Here is a 20458-nt window from a genome sequence, read left to right as displayed (position 1 = left end):
TGTCTATATCACAGTATAGGCAATCAATACTATATATTGCTGTATAGGTTATCAATACTATCTATACTACAGTATAAGTTATCAATACTGTCTATGTTATAGTATAGGTTATCAATACTGTCTATATTATAGTATAGGTTATCAATACTGTCTATATTATAGTATAGGTTATCAATACTGTCTATATTATAGTATATGCTATCAATACTGTCTATATTATAGTATAGGTTATCAATACTGTCTATATTATAGCATAGGTTATCAATACTGTCCACATTAGAGTATCGGTTATCAATACTGTCTATATTACAGTATAGGTTATCAATACTGTCCACATTAGAGTATTGGTTATCAATACTGTCTTTATTACAGTATAGGCTATCTATACTATCTATCTCGCAGTGTAGGTTATCAATACTATCTATACTACAGTATAGGTTATCATTGCTATCTATTTTGCAGCATTAGGTTATCAAAACTATACTACAGTATAGGTAATCAATAATATCTAAATTACACTATAGGTTATCTATACTGTCTATAATACAGTGTAGTTTATCAATACTCTCTATATTACAGTATAGGTTATCAAAAATATGTATATCACATTATAGGTTATCAATAATATATATATATATATATATATATATATATATATATATATATATATATATATATATATTACGGTATAGATTATCAATACTATCTTTATTAGAGTATAGGTTATTAATACTGTCTATTTTAGAGTATAGGTTATCAATACTGTCAATATTACAGTATAGGTTATCAATACTGTCAATATTACAGTATAGGTTATCAATACTATTTATATTACATTATAGGTTATCAGTACTGTCTATATTACATTATAGGTTATCAATACTGTCAAAATCACTGTATAGGTTGTCAATACAATCTATATTACAGTATAGGTTATCAATGCTATCTATACTACAGTGAAGGTTATAACTACTCTCTATTTTACAGTATGGGTTATCAATACTGTTCATATTAGTTTATAGGTTATCAATACTATCTACATTAGAGTATGGGTTATCAATACTGTCTATATTATAGTATAGGTTATCAATACTATCTATATTGCTGTATAAGTTATGAACACTATCTATACTACAGTGTAGGTTATCATTGATATCTAAATTACAGTATAGGTTATCAATACTGTCTATATTACAGTATAGGCTTTCAAAACTATCTATGTAGCAGTATAGGTTATCAATACTATCTATACTACAGTATAGGTTATCAATGATATCTATTTTGCAGCATAGGTTATCAAAACTATCTATACTACAGTATAGGTAATCAATAATATCTAAATTTCACTATAGTTTATCAACACTCTATATTACAGTATAGGTTATCAAAAATATTCATATTACATTATAGGTTATCAATAATATATATTACGGTATAGATTATCAATACTATCTATATTAGAGTATAGGTTATTAATACTGTCTATATTATAGTATAGGTTATCAATACTGGCAATATTACATTATAGGTTATCAATACTGTCTATATTACAGTATAGGTTATCGATACTGTCTACATTAGAGTATAGGTTATCAATACTATCTATTACAGTATAGGTTATCAAGACTGTCAAAATTACATTATAGGTTGTCAACACTGTCTATATTACAGTATAGGTTATCAATTCCATCTATACTACAGCATAGGTTATCAATACTCTCTATATTAGAGTATAGTTTATCAATACTATTTATATTACAGTATAGGTTAACAATATTGTCAATTTTACCTCTCTTTCTCTCTCTCACTCTTCCCCCCTCTCTCTCTCCCCTCTCTCCCCCCCATCTCTCTCTCCCCCAGTCCCTCCCCTTGTGTCTCTGACAGCTGCAGCCTCCACAGACACCAGCAGCCCCGCCCTCCTCCTCCCCCGTCTTCCCCCCTGCCTGCCCCCCCTCCTCCTCAGCCCTCCTCTCCTGCCCGGGACATCAAGGAGAACAAGAGGGTCCACTTTGATCTGGAGAGTCTACACAGCTACCGTCTACACACACACACCGCCTCGTTCTGGGGACGTCCTGGCATGGTGGGGCGACACGGCCTGGGAGGTACACACTCACTCTAACACACACATTTGTTTTACCGTCCTTGTGGGGACCAAAACATTTATTCCTATTCAAAATCCTATTTTCCCTAACCCCTAATCCTTAACCTTAACACCTAACCCTATCTCTTAACCCTAGTTATAACCCTATACTTAACCACTAAGCCTAAAATACACATTTTCCCTGTGGGGATCAGCGAAATGTCCCCAGAATTGTCCTTGTTTTACTATCCTTTAGTAGAACTTCTGGGACCCACAAGGATTGTAAAACCAAACCACACACACACTTTACATGCTTTATTTGAATCCACAAATCACATTCCCTTCAATGAGATTCAGAGAAGAGGTCACAAAGTTTCTGTCTTCCCCTGTCTGTTCCAGGGTGTCTGGGTGGTTTATCTCCTCCTCAGGTTAGCCTGCATGCTAACGGTGGCCCAGCATCGGCCCTGGCCTCCCCCGGCCTGGCCCTGCCTCCTCTGGGGAACCCAGGCAACCAGGCCTTCCTATGGGAGGGAGAGCTCCAGGAGGTCCAGGGGAGGATCGAGACGTTCACAGCCCAGCTAAGAGATGCCGTGGCCAGGAGGGCCGAGATACAGACCTGCCTGGAGAACCATAAAATGAACCAGAGCACAGCTACTGCTGTCAAACTGGAGAAAGACAAGGTTGGCCAGTCACAAAGCCTGGAGAGAGTGAGAACCAACGCAGAGAAAGATAGAACCAAGGAAGAGAGAGAGGGGCTCAACCAGGAGAAAGGGATGAGTGGCAGATCAAACCTCTGTAGCAGCCTGGACAGAGACAGAGACAGAGACAGGACAAGCAGGGACAGTTCCACTGTGAGACAAACAGCCAGACAGGACACAGACAGGGACAGACTGTTACACCAATCAGAAACTGAGAGAGACAGAGACGACCAATCAAAAAGCCTGGGCGGAAATGGGAGCAGCCAATCACATGCCTCCAACATTCTGCAGACAGGGAGGAACAGCCAATCAGAAGCTCTGAACATCCTACAGAGGAGGAGAGAGATCCAATCAAAAACCTCTGCCAGCCTGGACAGAGGGACAACCAACCAATCAGGTGCTGTCAATACACTGCAGGGAGAAAGAACTGTCCAATCATGTAACTCCACCAGTCTGGAGAGAGGAAGAGCCAGGCAATCAGGTGCAGTGAAAGACCAGGAGAAGGGGAGAACTGTCCAAACACGGACAGGGGCTAGTCTGGACAGACTGAGAGCTATCCAATCCAGTGCCTGCACTGGGAATCTGGTTAGAGAACGTCCCGCCCCTGTGGACACCCAGAAGAGTTTGTGTTAGTCGTTTGATTGGTTATTTATTGGAACACAAAAGACCAATCAGAGGGCTGGAAAAGAATCTAACAGGTCCAAATGATTTACAAGGCAGCGGATGAAGTAAACAATATCAGAGTTTTAAAAAACAATGACAGAGATGTGGCACTGGTCCATTTGCCTCTGATGTCAACGGCTGCTGTCTGTTAACAAAATGTCTGATCTGAACTGTTTGTCTCCACTAGGTGTGTTTCCTTTTTGTTTCTAACTACTAATAGCTCACTCTCTTCATCTCATACCCCTGGGTTGTGTTCACTAGGAACCAAACAGAAGCAAACAGAACAAAACGGGAAGGGACCGACCTGAATTTGTCCAATAGAATCTCTTGTTTTCGTTGCAGAAAGTTTTTTGTTTGGAGCAAACGGTTTCCGTTGCAATGGTTTGTGACTAATGTACACACCCCAGGTCTGTAGTCAGTTCTCAGTGGCACACATGTGGCTCCTAAATGTTCAATCAAATGCTATCTCCGCCCAACCGGGTAAGAATCGGCTATCCCAGAGGGAAACTACACGTGTCCACTGTCATTGTCCTGACTGATCCTCTATAAGGACCTTGAGTTGGTTTGATACTATGCAGTTGAATTGGATTTACTTTAATGGAATTTGTATGTTGGATGTCATGGTGGTGTCAAATGTAACTATACAGTAACAATAGTTGAACCTGGAAGTGGATGAAAAAGGTGGACATGGAAAGAGAAAAGGCGGTTGTATTTCAGCCTATAGCAGGTGTTTTAGAAGAGATGCAGGTTGCTAGGTTACCTGTAGAGGACTGAGGAGTGTTGTAGAATGTTGTTCTGGTGTTGATGGGTCGTGTTCGGTGTCCCATTATGCTGCCTATAACAGCTATATGTCTCATTCTCACACACAACAGAATTATATCAGCATATTATTGGGACTCGTATCATGTTGTTGTATATCATTTCCATTTTCTTAAATTAAACATTTATATACTGGTTTTAATGGAACGAATTACCACAGACTGTAATGACAGTCTATACCACAAGGTGGTGCCTGGATCTCCCTCTCTCTCTCTCTCTCTCTCTCTCTCTCTCTCTCTCTCACACACACACACACACACACACACACACACACACACACACACACACACACACACAACCCATTCAACTAAGCAACTGAAACATTCTTTGATGGATGAGGAGGAATAGATTATTTCACGATCATAGTAGTAACAATTTTCATTCCATGCCTTTCCCACAATTCTGTGATATTTAGCAACAGAGACCCCCCCCCCCCCCCCCCCCCCCCCCAACACATACACACACTCACACATAAAGGTGTGCACACACACAGACACAATCACCCAGTTATAGTAATTCGCTGTGAAATTAAAAGAGAAACCTCTCATCGTTAATCCACCCAAAATCACACGCTCTGATTACATCATCCTAAAGAGAAATTAGAACACTGCTGCGCCTCACTCGTATGAATCAAAGCTCAGATTTATCTGAGTGTGTGTGTGAGAGTGTGTGTGTGTCACAGGGAACAAAATGAGGTCAGACAACAGTTGTATCTAAATGTATGGATGTTATACATCTGACATATTGACATATTTACTCAGGCATACAGAGCAGAGGTAGGGGAATATATACACACACACTTACACACCCACATACTTACAAACACACACACACACACACACACGGTCCCCATTCCTAGTGACCCTGGTCTGTTTGGAGAAGCCTGCAGGATATTTTAGGCTTAGTCACTCATGTTAGAACACACATATTAACCCATGCATCCTCAAATATATCTTTCTGCATCACTCTGTTGTTCTCTCTTCATCTCTCTCTCCATCTCCGTCTCTTCATATGTCTGTGAGAAGTGAGACAGTAAGAGATATGGACAGACAGTAGAGACAGTAAGGGATATGGACAGACAGTAGAGACAGTAAGGCATATAGACAGACAGTAGAGACAGTAAGGGATATGGACAGACAGTAGAGACAGTAAGGCATATAGACAGACAGTAGAGACAGTAAGGGATATGGACAGACAGTAGAGACAGTAAGGGATATGGACAGACAGTAGAGACAGTAAGGGATATGGACAGACAGTAGAGACAGTAAGGGATATGGACAGACAGTAGAGACAGTAAGGCATATAGACAGACAGTAGAGAGATATGGACAGACAGTAGAGACAGTAAGGGATATGGACAGACAGTAGAGACAGTAAGGCATATGGACAGACAGTAGAGACAGTAAGGCATATGGACAGACAGTAGAGACAGTAAGGCATATGGACAGACAGTAGAGAGATATGGACAGACAGTAGAGAAAGAAATTAGGACAGACAGTAGAGACAGTAAGGCATATGGACAGACAGTAGAGACAGTAAGGCATATGGACAGACAGTAGAGACAGTAAGGCATATGGACAGACAGTAGAGACAGTAAGGCATATGGACAGACAGTAGAGAGATATGGACAGACAGTAGAGAAAGAAATTAGGACAGACAGTAGAGACAGTAAGTGATATGGACAGACAGTAGAGAGAGATATGGACAGACAGAGACAGTAAGCAATATGGACAGAGAGTAGAGAGAGATATGGACAGACAGTAGAGACAGTAAGTGATATGGACAGACAGTAGAGAGAGATATGGACAGACAGTAGAGACAGTAAGTGATATGGACAGACAGTAGAGAGAGAGAGATATGGACAGACAGTAGAGAGAGATATGGACAGACAGAGACAGTAAGCAATATGGACAGAGAGTAGAGAGAGATATGGACAGACAGTAGAGACAGTAAGTGATATGGACAGACAGTAGAGAGATATGGACAGACAGTAGAGACAGTAAGTGATATGGACAGACAGTAGAGAGAGAGAGATATGGACAGACAGAGAGAAGGGTTTGAGACAGAGAGAAAGGATCGAGACAGACAGAGCGGAGGCCTTTGTGTTGTTCTGTTGAATCACTCTTCAAATGAAGGCCACTTCAGACCTCCGATAGCTTCACACACACACACACACACACACACACACACACACACACACACACACACACACACACACACACACACACACACACACACACACACACAGCTGCAGAGCATTGAGATGTCTGTGATGGAGTGTGTGTATGTGTGTGTGTGTGTAGAGGCCAGATGGTGAGGGCCCTAGGGATAGTCAACCAGGACTGACTCAGCCCTCAGCCCTCCTTCCCTCGCTCTCTCTCCTCTCTCTTTATCCTTCTCTTCCTCTCTCTTTACCCCTTCCTTCTCTTTCTCGTCTCCCTGTCTCTCTCTCTCTCAGGAGTATAGATTTTATAAAGGAGTTAGCAGGGACTAACCAACAGTAGAATTCATTAAAGATATCGTATAACAACCCACATCCGTGTGTGGGTGTGTGAATAGAGGATCTTTTTCACTACTCCAGGGATAACAGCTGTATTCTTGACAACTAAAGACTCCTCCAACCTAATGTCTGTGCTTCAGCTCAGTGGGCTAACACGGTCTTGAGACACATAAACCACCAATGCCGGTCAGTCACACAAACTTCAATGAATTTACAAATAGACGTTTCCTTAGTCAAGGAGTTTATAACCATTACCTGGAAACACAAGTTTAAAAAAACAGTAGCCCATGAAAAAAGGACAGTAATATAATATTAGTATTTACATTGGTAATAAAGACAAAAAGGTAAATAAATGACATCTCTGGAAAAGGCAGCATTTCTGTTTCTTAGAAGTCATAATGCAAGTTCATAGAAACACAATGAAGTAGAATACACTCATTCACACACAGAAACACACATGCAAGACAGACACACCCTCACACACATGCACATGCAGACTAACACCAGTATTCAACAGTTCTATTATCAAAAGAGGATATCCACTACAGAACAAGTCATTCTGCTACTAGGCAACCGATGCACACAGACCACACCCACAAGTCTATACAGTCTTTAGTCACCATTTATCTTATTGTATTGTCAGTGGGGGTTTGATTAGCAACACATGAGCTTAAAAATAATTGATATTATTGCATGTAATTGTATACAATTGGAGGTGATTGGTTGAGTCTGTCTGTGTGCGTTAGTGTGTGTGCGTTAGTGTGTGTGTGTGTGTGTGTGTGTGTGTGTGTGTGTGTGTGTGTGTGTGTGTGTGTGTGTGTGTGTGTGTGTGTGTGTGTGTGTAGCGCCACGGGTAGTAGGGGTACTACTAAAAATCTGAATTAAAATTAAAATCTAAAATCCTTCATTTTCAATTTTCCTAAAAGTAGTGCACTGTGTTAGCGGTCTGTAGCGCGGACCCCCACCACCAAACGACTTCCCACAGCTATGTGTGTCTGTGTGGATCTGTTCACGTTGTTAAGCCAAATGTCCCCTCCAGTCTTTGTCTCCCCCTCTTTGTTTACTGTAGTAATCCTCTCCAAGATGTTCACTTTCCTTCCTCCTTTTCCCCTCCTCTTCTTCATCTCTACAGTAAGTCAGTGGAATGGAAACCTGAGAGAGATCCTATATACAGTATAGTATAGTATAGTATAGTACAGCTGGTGAGTATAGTCAGTATAGTTGTATAGTCTAGTCAGATAGTAGTCGGTGGTAAACCAACTACTAGAGCTGCTATTGTTTCTGTTGTCTTTAGTGATCCAGTCTCCATGCTCCTGAAGACCTTCAGTCAGACACGCTCCACCTCCACTGTTAGACCTTGACTTAGCAGTCCTCCCAAGTCTTACTCTGCAATGTCTTGTAGGTTTTGCTGTTATGTCATATCTTAACTTCTTTAAGTCATCTCATGTCCTTCTCCTACTCTGCAGTGTCTTGAAGATCAGCTATTTGTCTGTTTCCATCTGGACCCTTTCTCAGTATTGAAGTAGTGTTCTGGATCATTGTGACTCCTCTACGCCAAGTTATAACCTCCATTATATTACATTTTAACTCCTAAGTCGTCTCATAACCTCCTCTCACTCATTTAAGTCATGTAGTAGTTCTCCTGACTGTTTGGTCTCCCCAAACTGTGTCACATTTAATAACTTCCCCTGACTGTTAGGGCTCCCCAAATGGTGTCACATTTAATTACGGCCCCTGACTGTATGGTTAACTAGTGGTACAACTGTCTATATTAACTGCTCTATGTCGTCTTATAACCTCTTGCTCTATAAATTCCCCTATGTTCTCTTCTGACCTCGTAGTCTGTTTTTAGTAGTGTTACTGTCTATTATAACTCCTCTATGTCGCGTTATAATCTCCTCTCCGTCTGCATGGTCTTGTAATAGACTTCTTGATCAGCGCGGCTGTGGGCTGAGACAGTGGGCCGGCGGGGGAGGGTCATAGAGCGGGGGAGGGGGGGGGAGTAACTGTCCAACAGCAGATCTGGGGGAGGAGGGGGAGGGAGGGGGGAGTAGAAGGGGGGAGGAGGGGGAGGGAGGGGGGAGTAGTAGGGGGGAGAAGGGGGAGGCAGGGGGGAGGAGGTGGGCTGAGGAGGCGGAGGTAGGGTGGAGGAAGAGAAGGGAGGGAGTGGAGAGGAGATGGGGTGAGGAGGGGGAGGCAGGGTGGAGGAATCGGTCTGGCTGGGAGAGGAGGAGCAGATAGAGTCTGATTTCACAGGAAGTGTTCGGTATTCCCGATATTCCGGTGCAGAGACTTTCTCCTGGCGCTGCAGCGCCCCCCTCTGGCCCTGCTCACCGACGCTCCCGCTGGTGGTGTTCCTCCGCTCCCAGGGGGTCCCGTTACCGGCAGCTGTTACTCTGGCCCCCAGGGTCCCGTTACTCCCGGTACTGACACTGCTAGACACCCTGACCACAGGGTGATGAGGGGCGTGAGCGTCTATCGTGACAACACTCCCGGTGTGGCTGTCATGGTCAGAGGGGACCCGGTAGTACGGAGACTCAGAGCTTCCTGTTGAAGACCCTCCTCCACAAGAAGAGGCAGAGTCAGAGCCCTTGGCAGAGGAGCTGATTGGTCCGTGCTGCTTGGACATGGCAATGACCTATAGGATGAACAGAGGAGACAGTTAGCTAGCTACTTCATCTAGTTAGAATGTAAATCAACAGTTAATTTAGCTAGCTACTTCATCTAGTTAGAATGTAAATCAACAGTTAATTTAGCTAGTTTCTTCAGCTAGTTAGAATGTAAATCAACAGTTAATTTAGCTAGTTTCTTCAGCTAGTTAGAATGTAAATCAACAGTTAATTTAGCTAGCTACTTCATCTAGTTAGAATGTAAATCAACAGTTCATTTAGCTAGCTACTTCATCTAGTTAGAATGTAAATCAACAGTTAATTTAGCTAGCTACTTCATCTAGTTAGAATGTAAATCAACAGTTAATTTAGCTAGTTTCTTCAGCTAGTTAGAATGTAAATCAACAGTTAATTTAGCTAGTTTCTTCAGCTAGTTAGAATGTAAATCAACAGTTCATTTAGCTAGCTACTTCATCTAGTTAGAATGTAAATCAACAGTTAATTTAGCTAGCTACTTCATCTAGTTAGAATGTAAATCAACAGTTAATTTAGCTAGTTTCTTCAGCTAGTTAGAATGTAAATCAACAGTTAATTTAGCTAGCTACTTCATCTAGTTAGAATGTAAATCAACAGTTCATTTAGCTAGCTACTTCATCTAGTTAGAATGTAAATCAACAGTTCATTTAGCTAGCTACTTCATCTAGTTAGAATGTAAATCAACAGTTCATTTAGCTAGCTACTTCATCTAGTTAGAATGTAAATCAACAGTTAATTTAGCTAGCTACTTCATCTAGTTAGAATGTAAATCAACAGTTAATTTAGCTAGTTTCTTCAGCTAGTTAGAATGTAAATCAACAGTTGATTTAGCTAGTTTCTTCAGCTAGTTAGAATGTAAATCAACAGTTGATTTAGCTAGTTTCTTCAGCTAGTTAGAATGTAAATCAACAGTTCATTTTAACTAACTCAGATTTGATATTTATCTCACCTGCGCCACTCGCGGCTGATTGGGCGGCTGATTGGGCAGCTGGTGGGGCACACGCGGAGTTGTCACAGGGATAGGCCCCTCCCTGACTCGTTCCCCTCCCTGGTTGAGTGACATCAACTTGGCACGCGTCACCGCGCTCTTAGGGGAGACAGGGGGAGGTAGAGAGGAGACAGAAGGAGGTAGAGGGGAGACCGTAGGAGGTAGAGAGGAGACAGAAGGAGGTAGAGGGGAGACAGTAGGGGGGTGTCTAATCCCCTCCTTAGGGATATGCACCAGTGGGGCTGGCGCTGGGGTAGCCGTGGCAATGGCTCGATTGGCCGACTGTACCGTCGGATAAAGGGAGGGAGGATTCATCACCCCTGTCTCCCCTGCCTCGCCCCCTCCCCCTGCTCCTCCCTCTCCTCCGCCAGATGTGTCCGTCTCTCCCTCCTCCTCGCTCCGTCTCTCCGTAGAGCGCTGCTGTCTCCACTCCTGCACCAGTGGTGGTCGCAGCCTGACAGATCACACATGATATGTTTGACTTGACGATTAATACCAGGGTTGTATGACACACACCTACAACACACACTAGCCACAAACGTACCTTGGTTGTGACCTGCGGGGGTCGAAGGACAGGTGGAAGGTCATGTGACGCTGGTTGGAGGGGTCGTCTCCGGGGGGCGAGGTGCTGCTGCTGCCATTGGCGACGCGGGGTAAGGTATTGCTGAATGTTACCATGGTTTCCTTTCCCATGGGGCCGCGGGGTGCCAGGAGCTCCACGTCAGCACTGGCCCTCTTCAGAGATGCTACGCTGGCCTTCTCCCTACGAACCTACAGAACAACATAGTGTGGCTAACTACTAATACTAACCACGAATACACAACCTATCTCCCTTCATCTCTTACCTTGCAGCGCCCAGTGCCCAGTTCCTCCCTGCTGTCTGATGGTCTGGGTGTCTTGCTGCGGTACAGAGAGCCGTGCTGAGAAGCATGACCTCTCTGGGCTCTTCCCCTCACCACCACCTCCCTCTGCTGCTGGGGGGGGGACGCAGCCCTCCGAACAGGCTGGGGGAGGCAGTCCTCCTCGGATGACCTGAAGTTACCTACTGCATACAGAGACTAGAGGGAGGGTATGGAGGGAGGGGAAGGAGATGTGGAGATAGCGATAGAGAGAGGGATAGAAGCGTGAAATTTGTTGAGACAGGTTTTCTAAAAAATAACTGTGAAATTCTCCCCCTGAGAACTCTTAAAAGATTATAAATTCCCATCTCTCTCTCTGTCTTTTTCTCAGTCTACCCCCCACACACACAAAGTCACCCCCCACCCACACACACACACACACACTCACCAGGTAGACTCCTATGCCAGCTCCTATGGCGTAGCCAACATAGACATCTCTGGGATGGCAGCGGTGTTGTGTGATCTGAGTCAGTCCGGCTATACCCGCGGCCAGACAGTATCCAAACACCAGCACCGGCTTCACCAGCTTAGTACTACTGCTGATCACACTGTTCAAATACATCTACACACACACACACACACACACACACACACACATACATACACACACACACACACACACACACACACACATACATACAAAGTTAGAACTATTGCGGATGGCATTGTTTCCAATTTTAACTTCAAATGCATCTTCATAAAGTCAGACAGACAGACAGACAGACAGGCAGGCAGGCAGACAGACAAGTTAGTAGCTGTCAATGCTTACAGAGATGTAGACAGCAGCAAAGCCAGAGAGCGTTGCATGCTGGGACGGAAATGTTTTCCTGAAGAGAAGGAGAGAGAGAGTAAGAATCAGGGAGCGAGAGGGAAAGAGAGGTGGAAGTTTTATTAAAGCTGGAGAACACAAAGAGTGTGTGTGTGTGTGTGTGTGTGTGTGTGTGTGTGTGTGTGTGTGTGTGTGTGTGTGTGTGTGTGTGTGTGTGTGTGTGTGTGTGTGTGTGTGTGTTACCTGGCTGACAGGATGGCATACATATCTTTCCCAGAGCAGATGTCCTGTGTGATGTAATTGTTCTGGTCACATGATATCCCAGGCAGCGTGTAATTGGGCTGACAGACAGTCAGGAAGAAAGGGGTGGGATAACCAGTAGCCAACTGGATGATGTCTGTCATTAGGGCTGTTGCCAGGAGACCAAACACATGAACACCTGGGGGAGAAGGAGGAGGAGAGAGATGGGGGAGACAGGGAGAAGGGATGGAAAAGGAGAGAGAGGGGGAGGGAGGAGCATGCACCAGGTAAGAGTTATCTGAAAAATCTGAAGACATCTCGCCTGTCCTCATTCCCTCTACATCTCTCTGTCCCCTGTCCTCATTCCCTCTACATCTCTCTCTCCCCGTCCTCATTCCCTCTACATCTCTCTCTCCCCCGTCCTCATTCCCTCTACATCTCTCTCTCCTCCGTCCTCATTCCCTCTACATCTCTCTCTCCCCCGTCCTCATTCCCTCTACATCTCTCTCCCCCCCGTCCTCATTCCCTCTACATCTCTCTCCCCCCCGTCCTCATTCCCTCTACATCTCTCTCTCCCCTGTCCTCATTCCCTCTACATTTCTCTGTCCCCTGTCCTCATTCCCTCTACATCTCTCTCTCCCCTGTCCTCATTCCCTCTACATTTCTCTGTCCCCTGTCCTCATTCCCTCTACATCTCTCTCTCCTCTGTCCTCATTCCCTCTACATCTCTCTCTCCCCTGTCCTCATTCCCTCTACATCTCTCTCTCCCCCGTCCTCATTCCCTCTACATCTCTCTCCCCCCCGTCCTCATTCCCTCTACATCTCTCTCCCCCCCGTCCTCATTCCCTCTACATCTCTCTCTCCCCTGTCCTCATTCCCTCTACATTTCTCTGTCCCCTGTCCTCATTCCCTCTACATCTCTCTCTCCCCTGTCCTCATTCCCTCTACATTTCTCTGTCCCCTGTCCTCATTCCCTCTACATCTCTCTCTCCTCTGTCCTCATTCCCTCTACATCTCTCTCTCCCCTGTCCTCATTCCCTCTACATCTCTCTCTCCCCCGTCCTCATTCCCTCTACATCTCTCTCTCCCCTGTCCTCATTCCCTCTACATCTCTCTCTCCCCTGTCCTCATTCCCTCTACATATCTCTCCCCTGTCCTCATTCCCTCTACATCTCTCTGTCCCCTGTCCTCATTCCCACTACATCTCTCTCTCCTGTCCTCATTCCCTCTTACATCTCTCTCTCCCCTGTTCTCAACTTCTTGCTTTAACTGGAACAGGCCTGAAGTAGATTCTCTCCCTAGGCTTTCATTACTCTCTGAAGTAGATTCTCTCCCTAGGCTATCATTACTCTCTGAAGTAGATTCTCTCCCTAGGCTATCATTACTCTCTGAAGTAGATTCTCTCCCTAGGCTATCATTACTCCCTGAAGTAGATTATCTTCATAGACTATCATTACTCCCTGAAGTAGATTCTCTCCCTAGACTATCATTACTCTCTGAAGTAGATTCTCTCCCTAGACTATCATTACTCTCTGAAGTAGATTCTCTCCCTAGGCTATCATTACTCCCTGGAGTAGATTCTCTCCCTAGACTATCATTACACTCTGAAGTAGATTCTCTCCCTAGGCTATCATTACTCTGTGAGGTAGATTCTCTCCCTAGGCTATCATTACTCTCTGAAGTAGATTCTCTCCCTAGGCTATCATTACTCTCTGAAGTAGATTCTCTCCCTAGGCTATCATTACTCTCTGAAGTAGATTCTCTCCCTAGGCTATCATTACTCTCTGAAGTAGATTATCTCCCTAGGCTATCATTACTCTCTGAAGTAGATTCTCTCCCTAGGCTATCATTACTCTCTGAAGTAGATTCTCTCCCTAGGCTATCATTACTCTCTGAAGTAGATTCTCTCCCTAGGCTATCATTACTCTCTGAAGTAGATTCTCTCCCTAGGCTATCATTACTCTCTGAAGTAGATTCTCTCCCTAGGCTATCATTACTCTCTGAAGTAGATTCTCTCCCTAGGCTATCATTACTCTCTCAAGTAGATTCTCTCCCTAGGCTATCATTACTCTCTGATGTAGATTCTCTCCCTAGGCTATCATTACTCTGTGAGGTAGATTCTCTCCCTAGGCTATCATTACTCCCTGAAGTAGATTCTCTCCCTAGACTATCATTACTCCCTGAAGTAGATTCTCTCCCTAGGCTATCATTACTCTCTCAAGTAGATTCTCTCCCTAGGCTATCATTACTCTCTGAAGTAGATTCTCTCCCTAGGCTATCATTACTCTCTGAAGTAGATTCTCTCCCTAGGCTATCATTACTCTCTGAAGTAGATTCTCTCCCTAGGCTATCATTACTCTCTGAAGTAGATTCTCTCCCTAGGCTATCATTACCCTCTGAAGTAGATTCTCTCCCTAGGCTATCATTACTCTCTGAAGTAGATTCTCTCCCTAGGCTATCATTACTCTCTGAAGTAGATTCTCTCCCTAGGCTATCATTACTCTCTGAAGTAGATTCTCTCCCTAGGCTATCATTACTCTCTGAAGTAGATTCTCTCCCTAGGCTATCATTACTCCCTGAAGTAGATTCTCTCCCTAGACTATCATTACTCCCTGAAGTAGATTCTCTCCCTAGGCTATCATTACTCTCTGAAGTAGATTCTCTCCCTAGGCTATCATTACTCTCTGAAGTAGATTCTCTCCCTAGGCTATCATTACTCTCTGAAGTAGATTCTCTCCCTAGGCTATCATTACTCTCTCAAGTAGATTCTCTCCCTAGGCTATCATTACTCTCTGATGTAGATTCTCTCCCTAGGCTATCATTACTCTGTGAGGTAGATTCTCTCCCTAGGCTATCATTACTCCCTGAAGTAGATTCTCTCCCTAGACTATCATTACTCCCTGAAGTAGATTCTCTCCCTAGGCTATCATTACTCTCTCAAGTAGATTCTCTCCCTAGGCTATCATTACTCTCTGAAGTAGATTCTCTCCCTAGGCTATCATTACTCTCTGAAGTAGATTCTCTCCCTATGCTATCATTACTCTCTGAAGTAGATTCTCTCCCTAGGCTATCATTACTCTCTGAAGTAGATTCTCTCCCTAGGCTATCATTACTCTCTGAAGTAGATTCTCTCCCTAGGCTATCATTACTCTCTGAAGTAGATTCTCTCCCTAGGCTATCATTACTCTCTGAAGTAGATTCTCTCCCTAGGCTATCATTACTCTCTCAAGTAGATTCTCTCCCTAGGCTATCATTACTCTCTGATGTAGATTCTCTCCCTAGGCTATCATTACTCTGTGAGGTAGATTCTCTCCCTAGGATATCATTACTCCCTGAAGTAGATTCTCTCCCTAGACTATCATTACTCCCTGAAGTAGATTCTCTCCCTAGGCTATCATTACTCTCTCAAGTAGATTCTCTCCCTAGGCTATCATTACTCTCTGAAGTAGATTCTCTCCCTAGGCTATCATTACTCTCTGAAGTAGATTCTCTCCCTAGGCTATCATTACTCTCTGAAGTAGATTCTCTCCCTAGGCTATCATTACTCTCTGAAGTAGATTTTCTCCCTAGGCTATCATTACTCTCTGAAGTAGATTCTCTCCCTAGGCTATCATTACTCTCTGAAGTAGATTCTCTCCCTAGGCTATCATTACTCTCTGAAGTAGATTCTCTCCCTAGGCTATCATTACTCTGTGAGGTAGATTCTCTCCCTAGACTATCATTACTCTGTGAGGTAGATTCTCTCCCTAGGCTATCATTACTCTGTGAGGTAGATTCTCTCCCTAGGCTATCATTACTCTGTGAGGTAGATTCTCTCCCTAGGCTATCATTACTCTGTGAGGTAGATTCTCTCCCTAGGCTATCATTACTCTGTGAGGTAGATTCTCTCCCTAGGCTATCATTACTCTGTGAGGTAGATTCTCTCCCTAGGCTATCATTACTCTGTGAGGTAGATTCTCTCCCTAGGCTATCATTACTCTGTGAGGTAGATTCTCTCCCTAGGCTATCATTACTCTGTGAGGTGTACACCTGTCCACTCCCCCTCGAGGATTCAAGCGTAAATAACAGGTACGTACCAACAAAGCGAACAGTCCTCCGTAGGAAGGAGTTGAAGTTACACCCATCAGCTTTACTCTGTTTGACTCTGGACTGGTAACAATACACCAGCCCTTCACCCAGCATGATCTACTCACACACACACACAATTAGTCATGCACCCTGATGCTGATAGGCTGTTTATTGATCAGAATCTATTGATTCTAGGTTCCGACGGTGTGTGTACTAACCGAGGCAGCCGGTCCTGCGAAGGCCAGGCTCAGTAACATCAGCAGAGGGATCAGTTCATCTCCTGTCTCCAGGTAGGGCAACGACAGGTCCCGGTCATAGCAATGGAACCCAGGGGTCGCCGGGGACAACAGGTCTGTCAACTCCATGAAGTAGAGAGAGACAAGGGAGGAGAGGACGATGGGGAGCTAGACAGAAAGAGAGAGAGACAGACACAGAGAGCGAGAGAGAGAGGGAGAGAGCGAGCAGGGGAGAGAGAGAAAGAAAGGGAGAGAGAAAGGGAGAGAGGTAAGAGGGAGATATTGTCTTACTAACAGCCATAGTGAGTGGTATACATTAAATGCAGTTATATTGGACACACATGTATGCACATCCACACACCTCTATGAAGTAGAAGCATGGTAGAAGTGTCATGCTGTCTTTGGGAGGTTTCTTCTTGGTCTTGGCTTTTGGTGACGACATCATCCTGGTGTTGGTCCAATCAGAGTCTAGGAACAGACAGAAGGGGAGGGGTTAGTCATCACACTGGTGGCGTTCCAGGTGACATACATTACCGAGGCGTTGTTGCACAGTATCAGCTTGTTAAGTCATATTCTGCTACTACTTCCACATGGGCAAACATCTGCTTGGTCTCGGACTGGTCCTTTGCAGCAAACCTAAGCTAAGAGTAAATAGATGAATGCACATCTGTTGTGTAGGTCCCTCAACTCCAAATGAACAGAACATCAGAACACACACACATGCGAGCCTCAATGGTGTGCTATCTCTGTTTCCCACATCTCTCTTTGTTCTCTCTAACTCGCCGTCTAAATTCAGGACAATGGAGTGGACACAGGACAGCGCCATAGTTACAGTAACTCAGAAATAAGCAGGGAGTTGAGACACACAGCTCCCTCCTTTTGCCCAGAGTTATTCTACTGTAACTATGGCGCTGTCCACTGCATGGTCCTGAACTCAGAGAGAGAGAAAACCTCTCCTGATTTATAACCATTGATTCTCTCAGACACTAGAGTCAGACTCCCCGCCTTGCCTCTCCTCCACACACACACACACACACACACACACACACACACACACAGAGAGAGAGTGCTGAATTACCTCTGTCCCGCGGGTTGTGTGTGTTAGCAGAGGCCCGTCTTGCCCTCCCCCCTCGCCGAGGTCTTGCGTGCTGCTCCAGTTTTCCGTTCAAACGTTAATCCATCTTCACGCGCTGCCAGTTGTTTTACGCCCCCAAAACACACATACACACACATCAGGTTGTTTAGGTTGGTCAGATTCTCCACGGATAGAGAAGACGAGAGAATGATAAAGGGAGAATGATAGATGGGTAAGACGAAAGGGAAAAGTCCGATATTCGATATTTCTCCGTTATTTTCCTTCTGATCGCGCGTGTGTGAATAAACTCCGAGGTTTCACGTGCCTTCTACCGGTTCACCCCAGTCCCAGTCAGCCAGGCTATGTTTGAACAGCCCACAAACTCAAACAGCGCTCAGAAACGAACCGATATCTCACTTGAAGAACCGCTGCTCACAGAGAGCCTCGCGCACACAAAGGCATGGGGGGCGCGAGAGGGCGGGGGGAGACGAGGGGAGGAGACCGACTGTTCCTTCACACATACACAAACGCCCCTCCTCTCACCGCTCCAAATTCCTAATGGTAGGCTACCACCACCATAAAGCTGGGCAAAACAAAGCGATGGATTTTGGTGTGTGTTTGGGTATGCGCGTGCATGAGTGAAAGCATGTGTGTCTGTTTGATTCTGAGTGTTTCTTCGAATATATTCCCCTTTTAGAACATTCTATTTTAAATGTAAAGGCTATTTATTTTAGGCAAAAATATTCTGATCCTCCCATCTCTCTTCCTCTTTTCGTCTCCTCTTTCCTCTTTTTTATTGTGGGTAGACCTAGTCCAGTAGGGTGGGGTTGGGTTGGGTTCTGACCACGTGCCTGTGACTGCTGCGGTGTGTATTTGCGTCTCTTCATTCAACAAACGTGCGCGCGCGCGCTCACACATGTTCTGCTTCTGACCTGTCTGATTTACCATGACATGTACACATTCAAACCTTTCTCCCACGGTTATAAATACACACACACACACACCATGACACACACACCCACCCTTTTCGCCTGGACTGGTCACAGCTGAGTGGCTAATAAACTCATCACTCACTCACACACAAATACATATAAAGACTCCAACCTATCAGCACTACTCTACAGACAATAGAGAAGACTCCAACCTACCAGCACTACTCTAGAGACAATAGAGAAGACTCCAACCTATCAGCACTAGCCTACAGACAACAGAGAAGACTCCAACCTATCAGCACTAGCCTACAGACAACAGAGAAGACTCCAACCTATCAGCACTAGCCTACAGACAACAGAGAAGACTCCAACCTATCAGCACTAGCCTACAGACAACAGAGAAGACTCCAACCTACCAGCACTACTCTACAGACAATAGAGAAGACTCCAACCTACCAGCACTAGCCTACAGACAACAGAGAAAACTCCAACCTACCAGCACTACTCTACAGACAATAGAGAAGACTCCAACCTACCAGCACTAGCCTGCAGACAACAGAGAAAACTCCAACCTACCAGCACTAAATACATGATTCTACCTCTACCTGTATTCTCTGTAAATCCAGCCTGGTCACCAGAAATACCACAGCAATCAGTAGCTCTATTGATATCTTCTGCCTGTGCATCTGGTAGGGCTACTTTTCATTTGTTTCTGTTTACATAAATAAATACAGAAGTAAATTAATGAAATATGTTTAGAGCGCATGGGTCTGAGTGTGTCTTTATAAATGTGTGTCCCAATTTACAGCTGCTAATGGCTAGAGGCATCCTCTTCATCCTTTCATCTCTTCCCTGTCCCCTCCTCTCCTCTTCTCCGTCTATGAACCATATGCAGAACACAAATGCCCCCTTCTGACCACAGGATACCACATGCCACAATAAATATGTTATGGCCAGTAGATGGCGCACTTCACCAACTGAACCAATCTACATGAACGGTGCCTTCAGAAAGTATTCATACCCCTGGACTTTTTCCACATGTCGTTGTGTTACACTTACAGACTGAACTCAAATTGGATTAAATATATATTTTTCTCACCCATCTACACACAATACCCCATAATGACAAAGTGACAACATGTTTTTTGAAATTGTTGTACATTTATTTCAAATTAAATACTGAAATATCTCATTTACATAAGTATTCACACCCCTGAATCAATACTTTGTAGAAGCACATTTGACAGTGATTACAGCCGTGAGTCTTTCTTGGTAAGTCTCTTAAGAGTTTTCCACACCTGGATTGTGCAACATTTGCCAGTTAATCTTTTCAAAATTATTTCAGCTCTGTCAAATTGGTTGTTGATCATTACTGACATCCATTTTCAGGTCTGGCCATAGATTTTTCCAATAGATTTAAGTCAAAACATTAACTCGGCCACTCAGGAACATTCACTGTCTTCTTAGTAAGCAACTCAAGCGTAGATTTGGCCTCGTGTTTTAGGTTATTGTCCTGCTGAAAGGTGAATTAATCTCCCAGTGTCTGATGGAAAGCAAACTGAACCAGGTTTCCTCTAGGATTTTGCCTGTGCTAAGCTCCATTCCATATTTTTTGTTGTCCTGAAAAACTCCCCAGACCTTAACAATTACAAGCATACCCATAGCATGATGCAGCCACCACTATGCTTGAAAATATGGAAAATATGGTACTCAGTAATGTGTTGTATTGGATTTGCCCCAAACATAACACTTTGTATTCAGGACAAAAAGTGAATTGCTTTGCTGCTTAAATATTACTTTAGCTCCTTGTTGCAAACAGGATGCATGTTTTGGAATATTTTGATTCT

General features: G+C 44.2%; 2 protein-coding genes and 1 long non-coding RNA gene across 3 annotated transcripts in view; 1 reads left to right on the top strand and 2 right to left on the bottom strand.

The window, feature by feature from the left end:
* LOC110510546 (glutamate receptor ionotropic, NMDA 3B) overlaps nt 1–4402 on the top strand; it is a 95500-nt gene extending 91098 nt beyond the window's left edge. The window contains exons 17-18 of the mRNA XM_036952085.1: nt 1861–2102; nt 2480–4402. Of these exons, the coding sequence (XP_036807980.1) occupies nt 1861–2102; nt 2480–3411 (1174 nt within the window). The 3' untranslated portion in view covers nt 3412–4402. The remainder of the gene's footprint in view (nt 1–1860; nt 2103–2479) is intronic.
* Nucleotides 4403–6986: 2584 nt separating this feature from the next.
* Nucleotides 6987–8869, bottom strand: LOC110519433. Its single transcript, XR_002472840.2, has 2 exons — nt 8557–8869; nt 6987–8525 (listed from the first exon to the last, which is right to left on the bottom strand). It is a non-coding gene; the product is annotated as an uncharacterized LOC110519433 (long non-coding RNA).
* On the bottom strand, nt 8870–18528 carry LOC118936563 (phospholipid phosphatase-related protein type 3-like; the record flags this gene model as incomplete). The annotated part of the gene is made up of 11 exons (XM_036951414.1): nt 17683–18528; nt 16966–17072; nt 16587–16772; nt 16377–16485; nt 12304–12499; nt 12061–12118; nt 11680–11853; nt 11238–11450; nt 10937–11163; nt 10354–10846; nt 8870–9397 (listed from the first exon to the last, which is right to left on the bottom strand). Coding segments are annotated over exons 2-11 (2268 nt in total), but the record flags the coding sequence as incomplete, so codon positions are not given.
* Between the last annotated feature and the right edge of the window lie 1930 nt (nt 18529–20458).

This window comes from Oncorhynchus mykiss, chromosome 18 (assembly GCF_013265735.2).
Source record: "Oncorhynchus mykiss isolate Arlee chromosome 18, USDA_OmykA_1.1, whole genome shotgun sequence".
Lineage (NCBI taxonomy): Eukaryota > Metazoa > Chordata > Actinopteri > Salmoniformes > Salmonidae > Oncorhynchus > Oncorhynchus mykiss.
This window is presented reverse-complemented; position numbering and strand designations above follow the sequence as displayed.